This window comes from Girardinichthys multiradiatus, chromosome 7 (assembly GCF_021462225.1).
Source record: "Girardinichthys multiradiatus isolate DD_20200921_A chromosome 7, DD_fGirMul_XY1, whole genome shotgun sequence".
NCBI lineage: Eukaryota > Metazoa > Chordata > Actinopteri > Cyprinodontiformes > Goodeidae > Girardinichthys > Girardinichthys multiradiatus.
The window spans coordinates 12,326,989-12,345,752 of NC_061800.1; the positions used below are offsets into that span (position 1 = coordinate 12,326,989).

Genomic DNA, 18,764 nt, shown 5'->3' on the forward strand with positions numbered 1-18,764 from the left:
TTTCAGTTGATCCTTGAAACATTAGCTTCAGTTTTCTAAAACAACATGTAATTCCCTGTGTTTTAGAGGTAAATATAGGAATGTCAGCAATGTTCGATGACTGGCAGATCAACCAATGAAAAATCCGATTTTGTTTTCTAATTCACTAAACGCATCATTTAGTCTGTAAAGACACCAACAGCATGGATTTTAATGTTGTTTTTAAGAATATTCAAAGTTTAGGTACATCTGCTTTGATGCATACATTGAAATATCTTGTAATTGTAACCTTTATGCTTTACTAAAATAAACACAGAATGGCTCCAATTGGGGCCTCATAAGGAAGATGTAATCCAGGGCATAAGCAGTATGAATCGGCCTCAATTTTTTTTCTACTTAAGGGATGGAGGACACACCATTTAAAAGCTGTTCTTTTGAAAACTTCAAAATCTAAATCTTTCTGAAATAAAAGCTACAAAGTAAGCTACAAAGTCCTGATTGGAAACATCACCTCACAGTTTTATCAGTTCTATTAATATGCAACAGATGAAATATTCCCTTCACTTTTGCGCAGAGTTGAATTATTATCCCTGTCCAATTTTTGCATGTGTGGCGGCCCAGCATGCCAGGTATGTTTGTAATTATGGTCCTGTTTGAGTTGTTTTTGGAGCTAATGCTTTTGGCGTAGTGACCGTCCAACACAGAGACAAACCACCACAGACGTACACACTAACACTTTTGGACAGTCTAGAGAGACCAGTTAACCTAACAGTCATCTTTCTGGACTGTGGGAGGAAGCTGGAGTTCCAGGATTCAAACCGGGGACCTTTGTGCTGCAAGACAACAGTGCACATCAATCCAGCCCTTTTTTTAAAACATGAAAAATGCTACTGTAATGCTACACATTTTGGTTTGTTTTCTTATAATTTTCTGTAAATAGAGAGTGGCATTTCTTAGTAAGTCACTGAGTTTAAGACTGAGTAGCATAGAGTGCCTCTACAGTGATATCTTGTTATCACAAGACTCCGCTCCTTGCTGCAGTTCTTTGACAGTGAGTTGAACAGTTTAAAAAAGTTAGTGTTTCCTCTTCGATTTTCCATCATGCCATTCCCACAATTTAAAGACATTTTAATGAGATGCCAAAGAGAATGCTCGAGTTATTTGGGTAATTTGTTGTTCCACACTGCTGATCAGCTTGCTGAAGGAAAGCTACTATTCTTCTCCTGTCGCTTACAAGAAAGACAAACAGGGCTGTTGTGTGGAAACTACACGAGCTCCTCTAATAACGAAGGCAATGCTGGTCTAAAACTAATGTTGGGAACCTACGAGGAGCCTGTCTCTATAGTAACCGATGGCAGGGCTGAGTTAACAGCCTGACTTATTGGTCTATTAAAGTCAGCTCGTCGTACTTGTGTTACTCTATAATGGGTAGAATGAGAAAAAGGTGCAGTGATTTGTGTAATAAGCATGATTGAGCTCTTATTTAATGAAATGGATGTTTATTCTTGTGCTTGTGTCTACACTTCACAGTAGTCTATATATTTAATCAATTTAAAAGCATTATGAATAACTAGTGTTCTTTTCATATATCACCTTTTTGTTTTACATTTCTATGTAATACAATCATATATGTATTACATAGAAATGTAAAACAAAAAGGTGATATATGAAAAAGAACACTAGTTATATGTAATGCAATCATATAGGCTGCACGGTGGCGCAGTGGCTGCACGGTGGCGCAGTTGGTAGCACTGTTGCCTTGCAGTTGGTAGCACTGTTGCCTTGCAGTTGGTAGCACTGTTGCCTTGCAGTTGGTAGCACTGTTGCCTTGCAGCAAGAAGGTTCTGGGTTCAATTCCCGGCCAGGGATCTTTCTGCATGGAGTTTGCATGTTCTCCCCGTGCATGCGTGGGTTCTCACCGGGTACTCTGGCTTCCTCCCACAGTCCAAAGACATGCCTGTTAGGTTAATTGGTCACTCTAAATTGCCCTTAGGTGTGTGAACGAGTGTCTGCTTGGTTGTTTGTGTGTTGCCCTGCGTTGGACTGGCGACCTGTCCAGGGTGTACCCCGCCTCTCGCCCATAGACTGCTGGAGATAGGCACCAGCTCCCCTGCGACCCACTATGGAATAAGCGGTAGAAAATGACTGACTGACTGACAATCATATAATCAAACCTTTAATGGTATTTTCACTTCTAAAATGAAAATTTCATGCTGGCTCATGCATAACGAAGATAAAAATGGGTCCATGTCCTGCTTTGTTTTTGCACAGTTTCTGTTGATTTCAACATTTTCAATTATTGCTTCACTTACTTAGTAGTTAATATGGTTATTTGTGTATATGGACTTTTAGCTGTGTGTTGGCACTTATGATTTAATGAAAATGTAAAAAATATATATTTTTTCTATTTTCCTAGAAGTCAGGGTGTTCCAAATGTTATACCACTGCAATAAAAGAGTAAAAACAATGTTTTTTTTGTAAAAATCTTTACAAGGGATGACAATAAATGTGAAGGCAGCTGTAAACATCAGTTCAGTTGCTGTATTCAGTTAATTTGGGTTGGGGTTTTCCAGCATCTCAGAAAAATCTTTAACTAATCCATCAGTAAACTTTTGCATGTGCCTGTTTTACTTTACTTACTGCATAGAAAGTCTTTAAAAGCTATAAAAGAGAACCATGTCACCTCATGTGCTGGTGAAGTTCTTAGATTTTTCTCAGTATCGTCATTTGATCAATAAGTGCTGACTTATAACTCAACAGCAACAGCCTAAATCCGCCTCTACAGACATGAATGTTAAGAGTTATGCTGTTTGCAGGCAGCCTCTGGTTCTCCCGCTCTTCTCTGTGGGATGATGAATACATTTCAATCTCTCGTCTCTGGCTCTGACTTCAGGGAGCATTGCTGTGAGCCAAGATATCAGTCTTATAGCTTATCCAGAGAGATCCATCACACACAAGCCATTATCCAATACACACACTCTTTCACTTCACCTCACGGATGCAAATGACCATGGTGACCTCTTTCCCATTAGAACAGTAGTGAGGGGAAAAAAACCTGAAATATCTTTGTTTCATCCAAATAACGTTACGAATAACTGACATGATAAATGGTCTAAATGAGACGTGCATAACAAGGGCAGAGTGTTTGCGCTAGGACCGATGTTTTGAAAGTCATCCAGGAAAAAATCGTTGTGTGTCCAGTTATAACAGCAGCAGGGTGCAGCTCTCACCACAGAGACATGGCTGTGCAAGACGTGCATTTAATAAAACTGAAGGCTGAACTGACTAACAGACTGAAGCTGACCTGATTTTCTGCTGATCAGCAGCATCTGCAGCTCTGATGACTTTTTATGCATTAAAAATGTTTTGGGTACAGATTAATTCTGGTTGTAGCCAAAAAGCATGTGTGACAACATTAGGACCATCAATCATGGGACTCCACACTAAAGCCTAAAAGAATAAAATCTCTTTCAATGGAACAGTTGTTTGGTTGAGAAAATATCTGGTAGATTTATGAATTTAAATTTCTAGCATCATAAAGAACAATATAATTTTATGGCAGGTTTATCTCTGTGAGGTGCTGCTGTTTGGGGTGATGCTCAACAGCTCCTAATAATTGTATTTGTGCATGAGGAAGGCACCTGTATCTCTTGTTGTCCACAGGCACGATGTCCATAGCGATGTAATACTGCTGATGGGGGTCCAGGCCTGCAATTTTTACTCTCATGGCCGGAAACATCCTCCTGATGGTTACAGAAAACAACAAAGATGTCAGATGTTGTGAGGCTCACTGGCCTTAAAAGAACCTGCCACTAAAAACCAGACACAGCATGTGAAATCTGACACATTAAAAATCAAATTAAATCTAGCCTTTATTAGATGCAAACAGGGCTGAGCTTGGAAAAGCCACAACTAGATTTGTTGTCCACTCAAGTTTCTATTGCTCCTCCAAAAACCAGGACTTACTGTATGTCTTGTCCAAATGGAGATCAGCCTTACTATGCATCACTGAAAATCTATAAATACAGTCAAATCCTACATGTTCTGGGACGGAGTTTTTTCTACTGGTAAACGAATTACAGCATATCTCCTATAGAAATGATTATAGATCACAAACTGTTTTCCATTTCCATATTTAAGCATGTAATGCGTACCATATCACAAGGTTTTACATTTCTGACCACAGGGTAATTTCATGATTAACAACAGTTGTGTCGAGATCAATATCTGAGAAGAAAAAGCTTTTTTTACTTGTTAGATTGCTAAATCTTTCAATCAGAGTAGTGTTAAGCAGCTTTCTGATCAATAATCAGTTATTTACATTAGAATAAACAGCAGAATTATTGAATGATTTTGGTGCGTGTCACTAAAACTAATCACCCAAAATGTTACAGTAACTACACCAGCCTGTATGTGGGGATGTAATGCAGGCACTAAAGTAGACCAAAAAGCAAAAGACGAAGACATGGAGCTGCTCACATTGGCATGGTTAGGGTTGAGAATTAGGTTTAAAGGTGTGTCTGTGACATGATCATTTTTACATAGCTGATTGATTGATTGATTGATTGATTGATTGATTGATTGATTGATTGATTGATTGATTGATTGATTGATTGATTGATTGATTGATTGATTGATCTATAGCTCTATAGATATAAAGAACAATAAAAAAATCAGACATCATGCCACTTCATGATCACAGGTGAACAATTTTACTGTTCCAAGCATTTTCTGAAATATTCAGCTACTCCATCAGACTTTTCTCTGTTCATTAGAGATCTAACCTGATATTCACAAATTTGATACCTCACAGTAAGCATACAGAGATTATTATTGGGTACAAGATTTGGTGCAGCACATCCAGTTTTCTGTATTGTTCATCTGTTTACAGCAAAACGTTCCAGTTCTTGAAGAAAAATGCAAAAACATCATCAATTCATAGGTTAAAGAAAGTTTCAAAACTTGGATCTCAAGAGAGGAACTAGGAGATTCCAATTGGAGAAAAATAATGAGCCTTTTTTTGCAGACTTCAATGCTAAATTCATACATAAGCTTTTTATTGTATTAAACATTAAATGACAGAACACTACAGTAAAAAACAATACATAAAACAAATCTGACAAAAAAGTAAAAACTGAAAAGTATACTTCTTTTGGCATGCCTGTAAATAGACAGAATTCATTTGATTTCCATGGTTTAACTCAAAACAGTCAACGTGCAGGTGTGAGATCTATGAATCCAGAGGTTACACACCGGTATGTGTTCAACACTGAAAAAACATACTCAAATTTATTGGCACATAAAAATACAGAAGAAGCTTTAATGCAAATAATTATCTATTGCAGTAGCATAATCTTACACTATAAACTTGCAGAAAATTGCATTTATTTACATGTAAAAAAATAATTGTTTTTAACAAAATTAATTATTGGCACAATAATTGGTACCACTGCTGTCAATACTCTGTACAGCCCGCTTTTCCCAATAGGACAGCGCCTAATTGCCTTGTACCACATTTTACAAGGTGGGACCATATTGAGACAGTGATCTTTGACTGTTCCTCTCTACAAAATCTCTTTAAATGGTCCGAAGTCTGAATTCTATCTTACGCTCGACTCTCTTCAGCTCAGGCCACGGGTTTCTATCGGTTTTAGTTCTAGGTAGTGACGGTGGCTAAATAAAGCATGTCTTCTTCTTTCTAAAGGAGCAAACCACTGGAGAATGTGTGCTGTTATCAATACAGCTTGGGGACCAATTTAAATGCAGTGATGTTTAGCAAAAAGCACACATATGTGTGTGCGTATCGGGAATAAGCCATTTAATTCCCCTCCGACATTATTCTTTGAATATTCTGGATAGTTAGGCAATTAAAAAATATTTTATTTCCATTATTATTATTACTTTTATTATATTACCTTTCCGTGCTATTCCTTTCACAAGGTGTCTTACAGCTTTATATTTTAAAATTTCTGATGCATATTAATTAAAAAATAAATTTAAATTTGTTTTTATGTGCTTGTAATAATATAATATAATATAATATAATATAATATAATATAATATAATATAATATAATTTTTAAAAAATTCACTAAAAGAGGTAAAAGACAAATACTATCTGGGCATTTTCACCTTCTGTTGCGTTCTGAGATCAGGAAAGCTTTATAGAGATGTTCTGGCAATTATATCTAAAACAAAATGAAAATAATGTTTAGAACTTTGCCTGAGGAGCTGGTTATTAAATATATGATGGAAGGTGACTGTTGTGATCATCAAGGGAAACACATTTTTGCTGTAAAATCTGGACTTAACTGGAGCTGGCCCCCCAAAACTCTGCTTAGGGCCACATATAGCCTTGAGACGCCTCTGCCTTTACATTTCCGAATTTTTGAAAATTGTCTGAATGTAGATCCGCAAATTAATATTACTTCTTGATAATGCTGCACGATAAGCTCCTCTACTAAAAAGGAAAGCCATTAAAAAATAAATAAATAAATGAATAAAAACAGTCTGTGCGCCCAAAGGAAGTCAGTTCTTCTTCACTGTGTTTGCGCTTGAAATGCTGCTTTTCCCCCTTTTCATTTAAGGCTCGTAAATCGGGGCCTCCCTAACAAGAAAAAGAAAGCCGTTTTTTCCTCGCCCTCTCTGTCCTTGCCTCCTCTCTCTGCTGGATTTATGGCCTTATTATGAGCAGGCCGTGAAATACGCAGGGCAATGGTCGTGTCCGCCTCATTCACTCTGCTTCAGCGCAAACTGATTGCTGCGCTATTTATGAGCTGATTACCAATTTAATCCTAATTTATACCAGCGGCCCACGGCACTTTGTATACCACAAGCAGACACAAGTCGGGGCGTAATTTAACCCTGAGGGGCTGCAGCAGGGAGGAAGGAACAGCTTCATTTTGGTTCAACGCGGGAAAAAGACGCAGGCAGCATGGAAAAGGGGCTGATTTACAGTTATAAATTCCCTGTTACTATTACAAAGAGAGGAAACCAAATATTTATTTAAACCAGACTGGGGATGTATGCAATGCAATAAAGCCTAAAAAAAAATGAATGTTAATTCTGTAAGAATTTTAGTCTTTTTGCACAAAACCAAGCACTCTAAGAGAGCAAACAGTGTGTAGGAACAATGAGCAGAGATAAAATAGCAAACAAATAATACAGATTTTTCTTAGTAATAACATGTCAAACCGGATCTTATAAAATTTACTTTTTTCCTTCGAATTCAATTTCGCTATAAATTTTTTTAAATAATTTTTGTCAATCATATGCCAACGTTTTTACTAAAACATTTTTCCTTATGCAAGCAAACTGTTAGATATATGATAGAGAGACATCTAAAGTGATCGGTGCGCATGCAGAGAAGAGGAAATGCGCAGCGCAGCGGACACGAGGAGCGGAACGCACTGCGGGGAAAGGTCCTTCCTCCGGGGCTCGCAGGTCAACTCCTGTTCTTGCTAGGGGTATTTGGGCCGTGCGTTCAAGAGAGCGAGAACCCCCCAGAGCATGTAACCGAGTGATTCATGAAAAGCAGCTCGTTCTGCGCTCCGACTTTAAACTGCAGTGCGCACGAAGGCCCGAACAGAGAGGAGGCGAACCGCATGTGTAACACATTAACACCCAGCAGCAGAGCTCAGAGGTGACTGCGTGAGCGTCCCTTAGAAAAACAATAAAAGAAATATTAAAATACAGGGCGTGCTTGAAGTCACATCTCATGAACTTCATTATGTTTGCCAAGAACAAATAAAATAAATAACACAAAACTGTGCGTACTCGCAGTGGTGATTTTTGCATAAATGGCGCCCTGGGCTAGCCCCATTCTGTCAAATATTAAAATCTACATTTTATTGTGATATATCGATAAACTTTACAAACTAAAGAAAATGGATCTGATTTGTGTTGAGTTAGATATTTAACGATAGATTTAAACAATATTTTGAGAATACCAAGAATCCTTTTTTTTAGAAGAAAAAGCTTTAAAAATCACAAACTGTCTATTGAAGCATCTCTTGTCGGTGCAGTATAATTAACCCCACACTGTACTATGGTGCATTTTGTGCTTTTCTCATCAGTCTTATTTGGTCACAAGCACACAAAGATACTAAAAATGAGTTTTTCTTTGTTTTTGTCTGTGTTTTCACAATTGTGTTTTAAATCATATTTGTCTAGTGTGTAATCCAGCTCTGGTCTAATTACTCGGATTGGTCAAAAGCAATCACAGCTCCTTAAAAACACCAAAATAACCCTTTAATTAATGCTTTGAATGAGACACAAACTTCAGCGTCATCAGTCACCCATGGTGTACAGCCATATTTTCTTATATTGTTTACAGCATTAGAAAAATCGTGCAAAAGGCAAATAAAAAATGTATAGCTTTTTGGCACCCCTCTACTGTAGCAGCTGTTGGCAGAAAGCAATAATCCCCAAATCAAAAACTCCCACTGCAGCTTGTCTGCATTTTCTCAGTATTTCAAACAATCAGTGTCCGCATCACAAAACCTGTCATAGTTCACTGCACCAAATACGGTCAGAATTTGTATACCACTCTTAAACCAATGGCAGCAGGTAAAGTTTTGTTCCTCCTATGTAATGAAGCTGGGGGAAGGATAAGCAGTTCCCTCTTGTATCTGCAGTGACAGCAGAGCTAAGCTACTTCTTCCACAAATCAACTAAAAGAACATCAATTTGTTGTTACAAAAAAGTAAAAGGAAAACACTCAACATTTCTGTTTAATTTGTGTTAGAAAAGTAAGTCTAGGTAGATAACCAGTACCCCATGTTTTCTACAAATCAGAACATTAAGCATGGCATTAAATTATGCTTGTGTGATATAAAAATTTACTTGTTTCTGGGCTGGTCTGTGTTAGGCCCCAAGTGCTTTAAGACCCTGACAACACCCCAGGCTTTGCCATATTCAGCAGGTGAACTTCTGCCTACCTGCCCGCCTTGGTGATGATCATCTCAGTGCCGATGTCGTGGAAGCGTTTCCAGAGGTCCGCACACTGCAGCTCCACCTGAATCTCCTCCATGGAAGCCGATGGAGAGGTGTTGCAGGTGCCTGCGGCCAGGTCGGCATGTGAGCCAAAGGAGCATGACGTCCTCTCGGCCAGACCCTCTCCATCTGAGCCGGGACTCGCCTCTGAGTCTGAAAAGGAAAAAAGTAGAAAAATGATGAGGAAGGAGGCTCTGAAGCAGGGGAAATGAAAGGTTTTGCAGAGGAAACTTGGCACATGTGAGTGTGTGCTGCAGTGTTCCTCCTCAGAGTCCTCATCACCTGCAGCTCAGAGAGAAGCGGCCAAGCTTGGCTTGCTGTCTCATGGAGCGTTGATGTGGAGTCAGATGCAGAATGAATGTTGCAATAAGCTTCTGCAGTCTATGAAGAAAATTGTTATGCTTTCATTTTGGCCACACAATGAATTATTCCTATGGGGAAAGTCTGGCATATGAAATTTCCCAATGAGCGATCACTGAGGGAGAAGATTAATGAACTGACCACTTAAAAATGATCAAATGGGTAAATCAGATAAAACCTAATTTTGTAAAGACAAAGCCAGACCTACAGGAGTAGTTTCAGCCTAGCCTGCAAGGTCAATGAATAACACAGTTATCAGTCACACTGTAAAAATTATTATGGAAGGAGTTGCATAAATTCCTTATGTGTAGATGCACAGTTATGTGTTGACAGTGTGAACAACAGTGGATCGACCACACAACCTTGAGGAGACCCATCATTAAATTATGCCCTGTTTTTAAAATTCAGGAATTTTACAGTGAGTCATGTTAATCTCCTCTTAAGTCTCAGCATGAACGTCATATTACTGCTATTCCCAAAAATTTACAAATTAGTTTAAATAAAATAAAGTATGCCCGGATTAAGTTGTTATAATTATTTTGAATTAAACACTAGGTGCTTAAAATAACTTAATCTCACTATAAATCCATGCTCAAAAATTAGATATCCCAATATGCTCTACATATTCCACTACAAATGAAAGGCAGATTTCGTTCCTGCCAAAAATGGCTCTTTTTGAATGAATTTCATTTAGTAACCCTTATATATGATCTTCTTTCAAATTTAAAGCCTTATGGAGCTGAATCCCAAAATGCATCATGATTTTTCCAGCTGGGACATCAAACCTTTCCATGCACACAATATCCTCATTTGACCACCACATGCTTCATCTCATTTCACTTTTCGGAGAAATCTTTTACAACAGCTTCGCTCGTACCCAAAAAAATGAAGAGAAATGTAATAATGTATTATTTATTGCTGGTCCTGACATACAGAGGTTGGCTTGGCAGGCTGAGGAGGGTGCACACAAATACAGTCATGCAAATGCAGGAGCTGCCGAGAGACTGGACACCGTCCCGGGCGAAACCGCTGCAGTGCAGCCAAGCCCGCTGGAAAGGAGAGAAGGAAGGAAGGGAGGAGATGAAGATGAAGATGAGGGCGAGAAGAAAACAAGGAGGCGAGAAGTGGTGAGGGGTGTAATGAGCCCAGAGAGACAGGGGGGAGTCTTTCCATCATCTTCTTGTGAGCTCCTTCTTGTGTCACTGCAGCCATGGCGGACTGTCACACATGATTAGTGTCCTCTTATCTCTTTCAACTGTTCACACTCAGGCAGACAGACACTCAGCTGCCCTCCTAACACTTTGTAAACACATTTTGCTTGAGTAAAAGAGGAGGAAGGCTCTGATTCCTAAAAGTCAAGTGTACTACAGAGATGAACTCACTAGAATCCATTATTCAAACAGAGGGTCCTGTTTTAAATAGATTTGGAAGTATTTATGGGTGAGTTAAATATCTAATACGTTCTTGCATTATTTTTGTATTTATAACAACACAGAAGCAATGGCAGTTTTATAAAGTCAGAATATCTGCAGCTCGACAGCATCTACTGATGCATTTTTCTGATGAAATCATCTATAAAAAAAGTTTGTGTTTGAGTTCCATCCTTTCTTTCTGCACTGCCATGTTCTGCAGTTGCTATTATTTCTGTTCATTTCAGGTTGATAAGATTAACCATTCATTCTTGCGTTTAGATTCCTGTGTCAGATATTTTAGTTTCCTGGTGGGTCTGTTCCTACCCGTTATTCCCCTGAAGTCCTTGCTCATCTGTGTTAATCAACCTCCCTCCATCAGTTACCCTGCCCATGTTCCAAGTCATGCCCTTTTTGTAAGTCTCTTTATTATTATTATTATTATTATTATTAATAATAATAAAAACAACTCTTCTATTCACCATGCAGCTCCCTCGCTCTGCTCTGCACCTTGGTCCAACCCAAAACCAGCATTTTATGCCACCAATAGTATCTCACATTTGTCAGACACCATATGACATATCTTCAGAAGATTAGGACTCTTAGTTTGGGTTCAGTTTAAATTTAGGAACTCATAACCGAATATATACATTAAGAGATTGGAAAATTCTGGCTTTGAAATTGAATTTAATTGATTAAGTCCTCAAAGAAAAATATATAACATGTCACATGTTTCAAAGGCTGTAATATTTACCAGTGAAGAGATGAAAACAAAAAAGGATCCTTAATGGGTTTGGTTTCAGCTGAGATATGGGGTCTTAAATTGATTATAAACACTAAGAAATTCTAACATTTTAGTCAAGTCAAACATCCAGAAAAAAGGCATATCACACGCAGGAGACCTAAAATAACAATCCTTAGGAGATTAGGCTAGAATTACTCTGTAAAAAATGTTTGTTGCTTTAACTCTAAAATGGCTGTATTTGGAGCCGTTATTCAGTGTTGAACTGAAAGGGACTGGCGTCACTTTTTTTAGTGAAACTGTTTTTATTGTTTACTGTATATCCTGTTTACAGGATGCTTACCAATGCATTCTTGGAAATCTATAAATAGAACTATAACATGAGTTACAGTAATACTTTATAGCAGTTTATACTTCATTTTAATCAACAGTTAGCTTGTAAATTACTGCTGTTAGTTGAACAGTACTGATGCCTGACTGCACCTTAGTTTAACAGTAGTTTTATTTTAAAACTATAACGCCAGATCACAACAACAAACAATATACAGTTTGGTTTAGTTTCAGCCAGGCCTTCTATCAACGTGCACCTCCTTTATTTTGTAACTTTATATAAATTAGGATAATAGAAAACGTTGGCTTGAAAACAGTTTCAACAGAAAATGCAACCCTGTATGAACTGATATCTAAAGCTGGTTAAAAGAAAGTTGCTCAGGGGAATCAGCTGCACTGCAGGCTGTCAAAGAAGAATGGAGTAAATGAAGAGATTAGGCTGGAATGCCTCTTAGATACAAAGGAGAAAAGGGAGCAGGTAAAAAAGGAGCCTGATGGCTGTCCGGTCACCCTGTCATCAGGCTGGAGGACCTGTCCAAAGACACTCAGCAGCCACACGCACACAGAGATCCAAACCAAACGTCAGCCCAGCAGAGAGACAAACGTGGCTGCAGATGCATCTGTTTCACAATGCTTCAGGTTGAGCATCTGATCTGAAGTCAGTCAGTTCATTTTCACTCTACTATCACCCAGCATCCAGTTTCAGGTTTAGCTTTCATTTTGCGTGCTGAAAAGATGTCCGTTAATGAGGGAAAATGTGTCTAAGTCGGACAGCACTTTCCAAACGGTTGCTGTAGTTAATTTCTCTCTGTCGCATGCACACAGTAACTCAGCGCATTCACACACACATACATACACACACACACACACACACCCACACACACACACACACAAACACACACACACAGTGAGTCTGTGCCTTGCAGCTCTAATGGGCCCATGCCTGGCCTCTTAAAAATGAGACAAACATCCATAGTTGACCACTGCTGAGTCTGAATGTAATCAGCTTGGCACTGCATATCATTCTGTCCTCCGTCTTCACATTTGGACACTTTCACATCAGCTACAGAGATGGCGCACTAAACACTGGACATCTGTGAAGATCCCTGTATGCCTGCTGAAAAATGTGGTCCATACCTCCTGTCCAAAATTAACTGTACATATGCAAATATGTTGTCATATTTATTGTTAATCTTTAACAAAAACAGATTATCACAACTAAAAACAAGTTGATATGAGTTCATTCATAAAACTGAAATCAATAAAGCCGTCTCTGTGTTTCAGGTTATGTTTTTTGGCATTTCTGTATAATTTCCAGACGTGGCTTGTGGTCCTTATGATTTTGTATTGATAGTATGGGTTAAATATCTGGACTTATAGGGCTAAAGCTGCTTGGTCTAACTATGATCTGAATGAATGTAAAATACATAGTCTAAATCAGGCCTAAATGTATAGACCTAACCCTACCTCAGTCTAACTAAGGCCTACACAGGGAGCCTTCGCTCTGTTGCTCAGTGGGAAATAACATCTTGTTAAACACTTGATTTTCCTTATTTACATTTGCAATTATTATGCCCTGTGATGGACTGGCGATCTGTTCAGGGTGTACCCTGCCTCTCGCCCATAGACTGCTGGAGATAGGCACCAGCTCCCCCGTGACCCACTATGGAATAAGCGGTAGAAAATGACTGACTGACTGACATTTGCAATTAAATATATTTTTCACATGTATTGATTTTATTTTCATCAGTCTGATTTTAAAAGATATTAGGTTGTGAACATTTTATATCCTTTTTCAGATGCCACTGACCCTAACCTATTTTAAATCTTTATAAACCTAAGTGACGTTCAAATCTAAATTAAATCTTAATTAATTAAAAGGTTAAATTACAAAACAATGACTTTTCAAACTACTTCAGCTTAAATTTTCCAGATAAAATTAGTTTGGATGATCTGGTTCTTTAAACAAAAGGCTCTTATCTTGGATTTGGATATTTAAACGTTTACATTTAAACATTTAATTTAAAACCAGAGAAGACAGCAACATTGGGAGATTAGTGGTAAATAAAGATGTCTGCTACTGAATAATGTGAGTTCCAAATTTAGGCTGAGTGGCTGGGTCTTTTATAAACTTATCAATTATTTAGGGAGCACCTGGACGCTCATTTAGAGCAACTTAAAAGTAATACATCCACGTTATTATGTGGTCTGGTCATCAGAGTGTAATGATTAGACAGGCCAGGACAGTGTGTGTTTTTTAGGAATTGTTTCTGTACATAAAAGCTGAGCCTCGGGTTTATAACAGATGTAGATTATCTTGTTAATTGCCGCTTTAACGGATCCATATTAGCGCTGTGTGGAGGTAGAAACTTTGTGAGGTCTCACAAAACAAGCTTTTTTCTTCGCTAACGGGCCTGTAGAGCTCCTCCGGTCAGCCTGTAAAACCTGCTGCAGACTCAGTCCTGCTCTCTGTCTCTGAGGCTAATAAACGTGTTATACGACCGGTCGGCTTCCAGCCTAAGCCTGCTGGAGCTGAGTAAAAAAAATCAAATAGGTCCGCTAAGGATCCCTCTAAACCACATAATGTGACCACAGAGACTCGCTGTGTTCGGTCACCGATGCCTGATGTTCCACAGCGGAGGACTTTAAGGTCCGGAGCAGGACCCTGCCAGGAACCCGCCGGCTAAAGGACTAGGTGGGGTTGTGGTGGGATTAGCCAGGATAAAACCTGAGAAAGAGAAAAGTGCTTCTTATTCAGGCCCAACAGGACTGAAACGACCCCTGAGTTAAAAAAAAACAAAGAAAAAAAAACACTTTAAGTTAGATTTTTTCCCCCCATTTCATCCTTGCCCTTTTAGAGCACACAAAAACACGCAGCTTTTAATTAGCGGTCCCTCATTTAACCACAGCGCAGATAGCGCTGTACTTCAACAACAACAACACGTTTCCTGTGAAAGTTCAGGGGACAAAACTCCATTCTTCGGGCTGTTTGCGAAGTCCTGTTTTTCGGAGCGAAGAGGCTCTGGTCTCAGGCGGTGAGGAGCTGCGCCTGCCTCCTTGTTCCCACATAAAGCTCAGCTTAATTCTTTATGAGATGTAAAATGAGGCAATCAACACGAATAATGAAAAATATGTGTTTATGTTTAAAAAAGATTATCCAGCTTTTAACCATCAAATAGATCATATAACCTGTGCTTTAAAACCTTGTGTATATATAAAGGATCTCAGTGTGATGGCCAGCTTCTTGTACCATATAAGCCTACACTTGCAGCCAGAAGGACATATGTCTGAAGCCAAAGCAAAAAGTTGGGTCTGAAAATGTGCAGAGGCCTGACACTGAGGCTGTTATTCAGCGCAGCCAGCGGCAGGAGTGTTTCACAACAAGACAAGTTAAGTCACACTGCTATTCCTAATACTGCTTATGGCAAAGCTCAGTGGTGTGGATATCTTGGAAATAAATAATTGCGCAACTGGGATGAGAATTAAAAGCAAGGGTCGTATATTAAGCAGTTCATACACTGTAAGAATTATAACAGTATACATATTTTATTTGAGTAGATTTTTGTCAATACTTGTAGAGTATGAGTAGAAATGATGTACATTCAACAGCTTAAAGACACGCAAATGAACTCCAACCAACTTTTCTACTTGCTGACTCAGCAATACATTTGTTATATTCTAACTCATTACTGAGATGGTTTGGCTCATCTGGTTTGTCCTCCAATCTTAACGAGGAGATACAAGAAGAAGAAAAAACTGCACACAAATTAATATTAAAAAAATGTAAACTATTTTAAACATTTTCTCTGACAGTCACAGGATGTATCGTTCACTGCCTCAGAGTGAAGCAGCTTTATTGTAACTAAGCTTTCTGAAGCTGGACACAAGCGTCTGAGAAGAGTTTTTTTTACTTTCGCTAAACTTGAACTAAATTAGAATATTATCTGACTGGTCGTCACTGTTAGATATGCTTGATTAAAATGTAAATATTTGTAATGGTTAATAATGATCACTTTTAAAAATTACTTTCATTGTGGATTTACGCTGTAGCTGCTGCAAAAAAAAAATTTAAATAGATAAATACAGCAATCAAAAATATGAATAAATAAAATCACGGCTGCATGCATCTTTTCAGGATATAATTCCACGGTTCGTTACTCATTTTTGTTTAATTTAAAACTGTTCATATTCTTATTTGTTTCTGATACATGCTATTAATAAAATGTATCTGTTCATGTTGTATTGCAATGCTGCATGGCGCTGGCATTCTCATTACATTTCCCTTAACCGCCCTGATTTTGTCTTCTTCAAGCGGCCTTCTACCTGACTTGTTCTGAATGTTTTGCGCAGGATAATGGCATTATTTTCAGAGGACACTTCTCCCAATAATATAATTTTCAATTCATGAATTCACCTGCTGTTTAATAGTGAAACGCAACAGATGAAGTCACTTATTCGTGCGTGATGCACCTTCGTGCTATGTAGCCGAAGCTGAAAACAGTTTGATGTGTTTTTTCGCATCAAAATACTCTGAGGTATCTGTTACCGTGTGCGTCATTGTACGCTCCATGTGTCCGGAGTGCAATCGGACTCTTTTAATTCAAATAAACATATTCTGGGTCATAGATCTGTGCGGAAGATTAAAGCAGGACTCCTCGGACTTCCTCTCTTCCCTGTTTATAAACTACACCAGTGTTCTCTGTTTTGTTGTGTTGGAACGCAGCTGCAGAGCGGATGTATTTCTCTGGGTTAGGCTCTGGAACATATGCGCCCTTTGTCGGGCTGGGACCATAAACGTGGAGCCATGTTTTGACTTGCAGAGATCTAACGGAACTTCTGCGGTGTTTATACATTTATGTGTGTGCGCACTGACCCGGGTCCATATCCAGACAGTGCGCTGGATCCTCTCCGTCCGTGGCGAGGCTCTCCATGGACAACTCCATCTCTTTCTCCTCCCAGCCCCGGAGCTTCCTCTTCTTGTTGGAGCCGATCAGGGCTTCCACGGAAAAAGCGTGGGCTCTAGAGCTCAGAGCTGCGGCCGATCGCCTCCTCTCACTCATTTCTCTCAAATCCACCCGAAGTTGGGGAGGAGGAGGAGGAGAACGCAGCGAAAACAGCAAAAAAACAAAAAACAAACACTCCGTCCGTCCAAAGCAGCGAAGCAAAACAATGAAAAAAAGAAGAAAAACTGCACACGTCAGTGTTTACAGCAGGGCGCAAACTCACCAAGTGTCCAAAGTAATCCCAGTAAACTGTGACTAGAAACGTAGAGTGGAGCTTTTGAGGGCGGACGTTGCCATCGTGGCTGCGCACGGATTGATAGTTTGGATGCGGTCAGCCGCTTTGCGCACCCCTCTCTGTGTCCTCCTTTTTCTCTTTGTGTCCCACTAACTTCTCTCTGATTGATACTCACTTCTGGGGGATTTTTTTTTTTTTTTCAGGCGCAAGGAGGGGCGGCGTCCCTTCTCTCTGTCAAAAACCTGCCTCCAATGAGGAGTTAGAACAGAAAACTAGATGGAGAGTTCTGTCCAATGGCAGCACAGCGGAGACGTGTGTTCTGGAATGGACTGAAGACAGTTCAGCTGACTCCGCAATGAAACAAACAATAGCATCTTATGCAATAGAGGGAATTTCAATTTTACTCCACAATAACCTCATCCAATAAAAAAAAATGTACTTTTCAGTTCCAACTCCCCCCAGCATCACTGCTTCCTCTAAAAGATCCCGCAGCATCTCCTCTGAGTGTCCAGCATCGGGGTTGATGGTTTCAGCTGAGGCCTCAGTATTCCCGTTTCTGCTCCTGTGCGTCTGAGCCGCTCATGGTGTTGCGCCAAAACTTGCATTACAGCTTCACTCGGAAAGGCTCATCCAGGACTTAGACACAACCACAAAGATTTTACTGATTTTCCTCGGGTTTTCTACCTGCAGAGCGTTTAATTCAGCGCACAAGCAGGCCGGTTGAACGAAAAATAATCCTCAGGTTGTAGTTACAATACCATTCTTGATTCGGATCATTTACATTTAGTGATCCGATGGTTTTAGGACGACGTCTACCGCCATTCTTTAAAATGTAATCATTAAATGCGTTTTATGGGCCAACTGTTTAATATTGGCCCAATAACTGGATTTCCAACTGGAATTGAACACACAGCGGATTTAAATGAGCCTCAGTATAATGATACAGCCCTTTGTTGATTATTCAGATTTTAGTTTACAACAAAAATGCAAATAAAAAAATAATAATAATAAAAACCGAACTTATTACGAAAGTAATAGCTATATAGCGGATTTACATTTGAATATTAAAATGTTAATGCAGTCGACATGCCAGAGAAAATGTATAGCAATACCTGCGCAATGATAACATGATAATACAAACAATTAAAAATCAGGAATACAGAATATTTACATATGTAGAATAAAAATATGTAGAATCATACACAGAGGGGGAAACAAATGATGAACAGCGGATAAAGACTTTTCTGTGACTGAGTGTGAATATATATATATATATATATATATATATATATATTCAGCGCGCAGGACTTTTATGACGGCTTCATCTGATGTCGGGCGGTGGGTGCATCAGGGGTAGGGATCACTGATAATTAAGTGGTACGTGCTATTAAGCACAAAAAACAGACATACGTGTAAATACTATCACTACTACTATTATTAATATTAATAATAAACCTAAAAACAGCAACAATATTAACTTATTATTATTTGCCCTGCGGTGGACTGGTGACCTGTCCATAGACTGCTGGAGAAAGGCACCAGCATTCCCACTATGGAAGAAGCGGTAGAGATAGATAGATAGATAGATAGATAGATAGATAGATAGATAGATAGATAGATAGATAGATAGATAGATAGATAGATAGATAGATAGATAGATAGATAGATAGATAGATAGATAGATAGATAGATAGATAGATAGATAGATAGATA

General features: G+C 38.9%; 1 protein-coding gene across 1 annotated transcript in view; it reads right to left on the reverse strand.

Moving 5' to 3' along the window:
* The window catches only part of tbx15 (T-box transcription factor 15), a 47,784-nt gene extending 30,589 nt beyond the window's left edge, over positions 1–17,195 (reverse strand). The window contains exons 1-3 of the mRNA XM_047369569.1: positions 16,687–17,195; positions 8,918–9,125; positions 3,621–3,722 (exon numbers count right to left, since the gene is read on the reverse strand). Of these exons, the coding sequence (XP_047225525.1) occupies positions 3,621–3,722; positions 8,918–9,125; positions 16,687–16,873 (497 nt within the window). The 5' untranslated portion in view covers positions 16,874–17,195. The remainder of the gene's footprint in view (positions 1–3,620; positions 3,723–8,917; positions 9,126–16,686) is intronic.
* Positions 17,196–18,764: the final 1,569 nt, after the last annotated feature.